Below are 9,547 nucleotides of genomic sequence, written 5' to 3' on the forward strand. Positions count from 1 at the left end.
TCCCAGAAATTGTTGCAAGACGAAGACAATTTTTTCCTTTGCTAAAACGTTCTCTGCTTCGTTAATAAATTCTTAAGGAAAAATATTCTCCGATTAATCTATAGTTTTTCTTAATAATAGACTCGTTAACGAAGATGCGGAGGACAGTTTCGCGAAGGAAAAATTTGCTTGCGTTTCTCGGACACCCTATAGTGTTGAAATTCTTTTAATTGCTACACCCTATGATTTCTTTTAATTATGTACAGTAAATAATTAAAAAAGATTGGCAGAGATTTACCCAGCAGCGATTAAAGCGTAGATAAAATAATCTATAAGGAAGATACAGTTGCAGAGCAATTTTTTAATTCTGAGACGAGAATGTTATTAATTATTTAAGACACTCTGTGTATAATGTGACTGAGAGACAGGCACTATATTACTCGAGTTCAGGTGGCATGGCTGGTTAAGGTATTAATGCATCGATATCTACTTTGTGCAGCTATCATACGACAGTATTTAAGGAACTATAACTCCGTGAAAAAATATCGTAGAGCAACGAGTCTACACTCATTTTGAAGCTCGTAGCTTCTACTTTCAAGCTCCGTAGCTCATTTTCTCCTAGCATAATTTGCCACAAAATAGCACGCGGAAAAGCGAACGCATATTCCGTCTGCAAACTGCCCCCTCCCCAAAGTGCAGCAAATCGAAACGTCTGTAAAAACTATAAAAAAAAATTTTTCCGTGATTAAAAGCAGAAACTTGAAAATTGGAGCTTCCCCTTCGTAACGAGCCCGAAAAAATCGATGCGCGATTTTTTGTTGGCCGCTCAATAGTGCCTCGAATGAAATGTCCGACTGCGGTATAATCCTCGGTAAAAAAAAAATGGTGTATTATTTCAAAAAAAAAAAAAACAGCTAAAAAAATAATACGTCAAGTTTTTGAATTCGTAGCAGCCTCGATCTTTATATCCGCGACAGAATTCGCTTCGAAGGAAATTCGGGATTTTTCGTTCGCCACATTTTTGCGAAATACCTGCGGCAAAATCGTGGAGAATATTGTGTCATGTAACATTGCTGCAAAACGCTGAAATTGTTTGCAATTATGGACGGAATTACGGTGTAGCAGGACACGGCGAAGCAGCGAATTTGTCTGGAGTCGTTTCCACGGTAATTAATAGATCACTGCAGCACGACCCGGCGGTGCATTTTACTCGACGCTGCACCGTCCAGCGGAGATAAGGCCGCCCGGCTCGCATTAGTCGAATTATCCCGAATCCGAGTGTAACTCGTAGCAGCCCGGCCGATATGGACCTGTTATTCGCTCCACTTTGAAGTCGAAAGAAACTTCGGGGTGTAGTTCGAGTGAAGTGAATAACAGGTTCGCGACGGCAAAGTAGTTTCCAATTACTCGGAGTCGGGGAACTTAGCCTGGTGTAAACGAGTCTTTCGGCCAACTTCAACGGCATCGATTCGGGGCTAATCTACTCCCCTTTTATTTCTTCCGTGGTTCCCACGCATCTACCGGGAATCTTTAAATAAATAAACGTGGTTATTATTCTGCAAATAAATATCATTTTAACTGAAAGTGTCAACCCTTTGCGGTCATATTAATTTATTCACAGCATAGCTGTCGTGCTGATTCTATTTCATTTTTTAATTAATTTTCGCTAAACGAACAGAAATACATGACACGCAAGATTAAGTGAGACAAATAAGACTTATTAATTCATACAATATATATGAAAATAATTGTATATGAAAATAAAATAAATAAATAAATAGCTGTGGTGGCTGATAAAATTAACAAAGTGAAAACAACTCGAGGAAGTATTTATAAAAAAAAGAATACCAACTGGCAACACAGTGGCAGAGATTAAAGCGCCAAAATTCCTGGAGAAGATGAACAGGGAAGCAGACTTGTACGAAATACAAAAACCTAACGAAGAAAAAGAGAGAGAGAGAGGGGGGGAAGAGGGAGTAGAAAGGGTAAAAAAGGACGCAGTGTCCAGCTTTCACGAGGGAAAAGAAACCAATAAATAGAGCACGGAGGAGGCAATCTGGGATCGGAGACTATCAATGAATGATCAGGCGGAGGATCAGGGAAAAAGAAGATGGATGAAAGAGGATGGTGGCTGGCATCGAGGTCAGCAATAGAGCGTAAGAACTACAGTTGGGTAGAAGGGTAAACCAAAGCAACCGGAGCAAAATGACAAAGGGAAGAGGCCGCGATGAATGGAAAGCAAATCGATACCGGGCAGGAGGAACAGAAACTTTGCCGGATGTACCGGACGGAAAGAGAAACATTGCAACTTTTTAAGGGAGCCTGTTAGGAGATCAAAGAAACCGGCGGAAAACGAAACGAGCTAATGACGGGTGAAAAGGATGGTTTCAGGTGGGCGCAGGTGCTAAAAGAACAAAGGGGGCGAAGAAATGAATGAACAGGGAAGAGACTGTGTCAGAGAAACCGGGGTGTTTCGCCTAATTGGAGAATTATTAGCACTGGAGAGGTTAGGGGAAAAGTGTGTCGAAAAGTAAACACGCCGGACGAAACTGTATTATTAATAGATCAATTATTAATCGCAATAATTACGAGCAATCACTGTTGCCGCTGTTCCTAATTATACCTAGACATTTTTGTCACAAAATTAACAGAGAAAGATTGCTTCTCGTCGTTTAAAATTATTAAATTGTTTTTAAAAAATTAATTCCTTTCGATCAGCGCAGGTTAAATTGTTCTTCTTGACGAATAAAGTTAGTTGTCAAATTATTTCTCTATAATGAACAACGTTAAATTGTTTTCCCTCATTGATGAACAATGTTACATTGTGTTAATAATTGTTCTCGTTTTATGGACAATAAATGAACAATATATAACAATATATAAATGAACGAGAATGAGCCGCAGGAGTCGTTCCACGATAATGACGCGAAACAGTGAAACCCGGAGAATAGTAACGGAGCATTGTGCTGGCCGAAACACCGCCGGCTGACGCAAAACCCCATTGAAAATTGATGGGGATACATGAATCCGCAGCACCCGAAAGGAGAGGGTGCAGGTGGATTGAAATAATTAATTCGGCAAATTCGATCAATATGGCGTCCCTTATCCGCGAGGATACACCGGCGAAGACGGAGGGGGCGGCTTCGCCCTGTTATACGTAGCCATCGAATTGTACAGGATAACACGGATTGTTCGGCTCGAAGCAAGTACGAGGGGTTTTATTTCATTGGGTGAAGCGACCCTGAAATTCTAATGAACACGTACTACGCTGGACGGGACCTAGAACAGTGGAGGATCTAACAAGGAAACTTTCGAGCCTGTTGCATCGAGGGTCTCCTACAATTTTGCATATGCATGTGCAGATTCATTAATGCCACTGTAAAGATTCTGTTCCAATCAATTCGCTCTTACGAACAATTCATTTTTAATGGCGTTTACAAGGAGAATTAATTCTTACAAATTATATAGAATAAATATACATTTTAAAACCTGTTAGAGATAATTAAATCACTACTATGAATTGTATTATGCAATTTGGACATTTGGTAATTTTATATATATATACAGTCATTGTTAACGCTTTTTCTTAATGTCCGATGAAATTTTGTTTTTCATAGCACTTCGGCAAACGGCACTGTATAAAAATGTTAGAGCATCATGTTAGAAACATCGTTTGCCTCTTGGGACAGGTGCTCGGAGCCTTTTTTTTCTGGAGCGTATGCTTTATTCAAGAATGTGCTCCTGCATTGTATAAAAAGCACTTCGTAAAATCGTTCCTTTATGCTGCTCAATTTCGAGCGTCGCATGAAATATTGATCTTCTCATCGTTCGGCAACACTTTCAAAGAGGACCGCGGATCTTTGCGCGCAACAAAGGCTCCCGGCACTAATTACCGGACAAAATAAGTGACGCGCCGCAATTTGTTTCCTCCGCGAACAATGATTTCGACAAGCTAAACAATTTATGACAAGTCGAATACTTGGGATACCGTGCTTATTGAAATTATTCAAAGTTGCGCCATTATATCTGGACGCTGCACGGTGAACTTTTAACCAGCCACAACTTTCGAAACTCGAGTACAATAATTTCACTGCGATAAAATGGAATTCTGTTTCTTCGTTTTTGATCGTTTAAATTAAAAGTTGAGAATTTATCATGCCTTTAATTAATTATCGACGCACAAGTCGCGTCAATTTTATGCAGAGTGTACTCAACGGGTGTTCTCACGACTCGAAATTTCCTCGTGTTCATGGTTCAGGGGTTAAACGACCGCCCTTTCGCTATAATTTCTCCGTATGCAATGTCTTTTACGTCGCCATTTTCCTTTCGATTTCTACCGGTCTTTCGCGAGGTCGCTCTCTCCGATCAGAAAACTTTATTGATTCTTCTGGAACGGAATCGATGGGAATAGCAGCAAACGCGATCGCGAACATGTTTCGACGATGTAAAACGTGATCGAGCATAATAAAACACGAACGAATAAAACCGAACGCGATAAAACTCGGTCATCGGCGTCTGTTATGCATAAACGAAACCGCGCGCCCGTAGAAATTGGTGCCGCAAACCGGAACAGCCTCTTTTAATTCGATGTAAATGTAATTTCGATGGTATCAAACATCGAAATGTCGCATTCAACGTCGCAGCACAATAGTAACAACCGTGTGCACGCAAACCTGTTAACCAGCCCGTATTCATGTTCCGAGGTGGAGAGTAGCTCATTATGCGTCCGCAAGGTCGATAATGTCTCCGCCATCAAGTACCGGCAGAGAAGGGACAACGCGATAGCATCTCCGGGACTTTTTGTCACAAAAATGTCGCATAATTTACAGAAAATCACCATTAAACCGGGAACCAATAGATGCCCCGCGCTGCATCGGCAATCCTAAGTGCACGGCTACCTCGGAAATACAAGCTAAACACTCTACGAATTTTTGTTAATTTTTCAATGAATACGCGTGATCGATTTTCGTTAATTTAAACATAATTTCCTTCTTTTCGATCGCTTCGGTTCTATCGTGCGATCATTTTGAAACGGGGCTATGGTACTTTGCGTTTGTATTTTATTTATTTCAAAATAGCATCGTAGCAATTTTCTTTCTGTTTAAATCGCTTTCAACTTTAAATTATTTTAAATTATTTTAAATTATTTTGATTAAATTATTTTACGCGAAGATGACGTGAAACTTTATTAAACCGTCTTAATTCGGAATCGCTTTAATGTTTATTAATCAATTCCATCTTTCGACCACTTTAACCTCTATTAATGTACTGTCATATTTAAACTATTTTAAGCTCGAATAAATTACTTTGCATTTAAATCATTTGTAACTTTATCGAAGCGTTTCGTATTTAAGCTGGGTCAAAGTTTAAAGTGAAGCTGTTGCGATTCTTTTTTTTAACAGCCGAGTTGGAAATCGGAGTCGAGAGAATAGAAAGTCCCGATGAAACAGCCGCCCTTCAATTTTTCGATTATTCCAAACGGCGACGCGGCGTGCACGTTGCGCCGCGCGGAATAATTACACGTCGCGCGAGCCTTTTGACTGATTTTAATGATTCCGCGCGCATAGCCGATTAACTGTTCACGTAATTGCCGTCACGGGTAATTAAATTTTCGAAAGTATTAAAGGGATTTCGAAAACGGACGTAGGAACGGCAACGCGCTCTCGCAATATTCATCGCGACAGGGCGAAAAAGTGGGAAACGTTCAACAAAATGGCGATTCTTTGAACTGTTGTACGCCGGATGAGTTATTCATTATCTTTCCATTTCTTTCGGAAGGGCCGCGATTACATTTTGTTCCCGCCGACAATGAAACGTTTCGAACGGGGACATTTTTTTAACCCTTTGCACTCGGAGCTATTTAACCGTAAATCTAAGATCACCTTTCTGGCTTTTAGTATTTCCATTTTATCTGAAAAACTGCAATTTTACAGTTTTACTTCTAACAAGTTTTAAAATATAAACTTTCTTGGTATAAACATTTTCGAAGCTGATAGAACAATTTCCGTGGTGCCTCGGTGTTTCCACTCGAGCGCAAAGGGTTTAATAAGTTAGCCCTCCCTTTGAGGACGAGGACAAAAAATTCCGCTGAAAACCCGGATCGGTTCTCGAAGGACAGGCAACTGGACGTTCTTAAAGGACAATTAAGCCGTTCCACTAATTTTATTCGTTTTCTTGGAATAACCAGCAACGCGGCGCATACGATTAACATTCTTTCGCGTTATTGATCCCCGATTGGAGGGAAAGGTTGAAGGCCGTTACGCGGGATGAGGAATTCGTTGATTTGTTGGTCAAGGATCGTGATTTTTCATAGGGGCTGTGAAATGCGGGGTAAGAGGGCGTTTAAAAACTAAAAGCAATTCCAAGGGTTGTTCCATGAATTGCGACAGATTCGCTCGAATTATTTTCTTACGTATTTGTTATTATTTTATACCGGGCTTATATTTATTTTATAGTAATTTTATACTGACTTTACACAAATATTCCAACCCGATAAACGAATAATAATATCTCAGCAGTTTCACGTTCGTCCTAACACAGAACGTGTAATTTACAAATAACTAATTATCGTAATCTATAAAATCCAATTAACCTCAAACAGAATCTCTAAAGATGCAACAATTTAATTATGAAAACGACATGGAGACTGCGATTACCAGGACGCAGTATAATTAATAATTACCCAGTTATCGTTGTTTCAGCGGAAGCTTACCAAACAATGAAAAACAAGAATTTTTCATAAATTTTTAACAAGAGAGACCTTTTGAAATCGCGAGGAGAATGCGCGCACGTTAGATCGCCGATTACAAAAAAAAAGAAGATGTTACATCACGGAGGCTTATATCGCGACAAAAGTTGCAACGAAGCTTCGCATCTGCAATATTGTTGTTGTTGCTCTCGATATCGTTGCAAGTGGTCGTTGCACATTTTGCTTTTTCTTTGAGCTTGTTGCTGCATCAACGTTTTATCCGCTCAGGATTAATTAAGACATTATTGTTCGAATATTTCTATATTGTTGTTGTTGTTGTTGTTGTTGATGTTATTGTTGTTCGTTGTTGTTGCTGCTGCTGTTCAGAACTTTTCCACACTGATATAATCGTTCGACTTGCCGCATCTGCATTAGATAGGCGAAATCACTATACTTTTTTCTGGTCCGATCGACGCTTCACTAATTTACGTATTTCAGTCTTGATCGCTTGATCCTCCGATCGCTTGATCCACACGATCGATCGTACGCTCGAGCCTCGTGCATGGTGATTGTCGTTCCACGTTTTCCTAATTACTATGTTATTATATACATATATTATATACATATACATATATTATAGAGAGATTTTACTATATTTTCTAATTGTTACCGCTTCTGCATGCTGACATGCGTCCCCTGAGCGTTCGTTGTTGCTTCTCATTTCAAAAATATGCACACGAATTCTTGACAACATTTACATTCCGATCATATACGTTTACTTCCGTTACACTGTAAAAAACGGCACTGCGAATATTACCAATCGGCCACGATTTTCAGCCGGTCGTTAACGAGTCGAGCAATTAACAGGGAACGATCATCGTTTGTCCGACCGCCTGGGACCGCGCGCCCCGTCGCCGCCATTTTTATTCGAAGCCCGTCGAACCCGATGGCCAGTCGTCTTTTAGACAACGACAAATCAGCCTGCTCTTTCTGTCTTGTTACAGGAGATCTATTGACAAAAGTTCAGAAAATAAGATTAAATATTCGTAAATAAGATTAAATATTTTTAAGAATATTAACAAATTATTCGGAATTGTTCCAAGTGATTAGAAACAGATCGATAATTCAGTTATTAAAATGGTTAAATTCGATTGATTAGAATTGATAAAAAAGGAACACGATTACTTAACAGAATCGTGGTAAATGTTAAATAGCAATTAATGTTCCATTTCGTGGATTTTATTCCAGGAGAAATAAAAGATACAGAATTCAAAAAGCAGCTCGATTGCTTTCCGGGAAATCGCGCGTCGACACGAAGCTGTGTATCATACGCGATCGCACGGACATTTAATTACCGCCGGTTTAATTAGAGGACTCGTTCGTGATAAAGGTCCGAAAAACATTCGATTATGGCTCGATCGAGCCAATTAAAATCGGACAATCGGTAGCCGATACCGAAGCTTGGCGGTGGTCCCGGGCGTCGGGTACCTAATGACGAATACGTTCCATAAATAACAGAGAGTAAAAATTGATTTCGACAATGATTGCGTTTTCTCGGGCGCGGACGAACGCGCGGTTCCCAAAAATCAACCGTTCATTTCTCGAGCCGCGCCATGCATTTTTGACAGTGTAGCACATACGGAGCGCATCGACGAGCATGCTGCGGAACCGAGGACGCGGGATTCCGCGCGAAGAGAATCACAGTATCGTCGAATTTATCAGTCTCATTCGGGATCGAATTTATCTGAAAACGTAAAACTATCTCGTAGCCGAAATTTAATTGCAGAAACGGGGATACGTTTAATTTTTTGGTTGCTGAAAAATTGAAAATTCCAATTAGAAAACTGCTCCTTTCTTAACTCGGATTCAGTATATGCAATATTATATTCAGTAATTTGATTACAAAAGAATGGCAACAATTCAAATGACATCAAAACGATTGCTAAATGTAAAAGTATTATTATAATTAATATCGACGTTAGCGAAGCTTTAAAAAATAATTGTTAAGTATACATTGAAAACAAATTTTAACGTGTGCATATTCAAAAAGATAAGTGATAAATTAAATTTATTATCAAAGTAATAAGATCGTGGACATTTACTAATTTTCTGTTCCAGTTCAGCTCGAGTCCTCGAGTGCCTAATGTCCTGAAACGATCAGCCGACTCACTGTCGCTTCTTTCGCGCGTGATCGTTGTCGTCCTGGCATGGCAGCATGATCGGTTGCGCCGTGTATCTCGATCCTTCCGTGTCATTTACTCAGCACCTTCGGTGTCATTTAATGCGGACGTTACTTCTACACACATCCGTTTATCTCCTCTCGACTGACTGTTTTTTTTTTGTTTTTGGTCTTCGCTGTCCGTGTCTCTTTGCCATCTGTTCTCTCTACGATCTCTCCGTATTCCGGACTCGTCTCTTTAAGCCACGGCGCCACGTAACCGCTGTCGTGTTCTCGATACCGCCGACGGAATCGCCGAACCTACGTTTCGAGAGAGAATAATAATCAAAGAGACGAACTTCGAGCTCGCGGCGCGCCGGTGACTCGCGTCAAAAAAAAAAAGAATAACAAACGAACGAACATGAGCCAAAATACCGCGACAGAGAAACTGATCTTCGCAAAAACGCCGATACATAAAAACGATATACGCCCGACAAAAGTTTTGAACGATACAACCGTCTCCCACACGTAATTGCGTACGATTTTTTGCGTACTTCAATTAATTACCCATTATTATTATTATTAGAATTATTATTATTATTCTTACTGTTATTATTATTATTATCATTATATTACTATATGATTACTATTCTTACTGTTATTATTATTATTATTATTATTATTAACGTTACTATGATTATGACTATTATTATTATTATTAT

The 9,547-nt window shown here is 39.6% G+C and overlaps 1 protein-coding gene across 1 annotated transcript in view; it reads left to right on the plus strand.

The window, feature by feature from the left end:
• Window positions 1–4,865, plus strand: part of LOC144471998 (voltage-dependent T-type calcium channel subunit alpha-1H-like) — an 81,758-nt gene extending 76,893 nt beyond the window's left edge. Inside the window, exon 13 of the mRNA XM_078184628.1 lies at window positions 4,623–4,865. Coding sequence (XP_078040754.1) covers window positions 4,623–4,865 — 243 coding nt within the window. The remainder of the gene's footprint in view (window positions 1–4,622) is intronic.
• Window positions 4,866–9,547: the final 4,682 nt, after the last annotated feature.

This window comes from Augochlora pura, chromosome 7 (assembly GCF_028453695.1).
Source record: "Augochlora pura isolate Apur16 chromosome 7, APUR_v2.2.1, whole genome shotgun sequence".
In the NCBI taxonomy this organism is placed as follows: Eukaryota; Metazoa; Arthropoda; class Insecta; order Hymenoptera; family Halictidae; genus Augochlora; species Augochlora pura.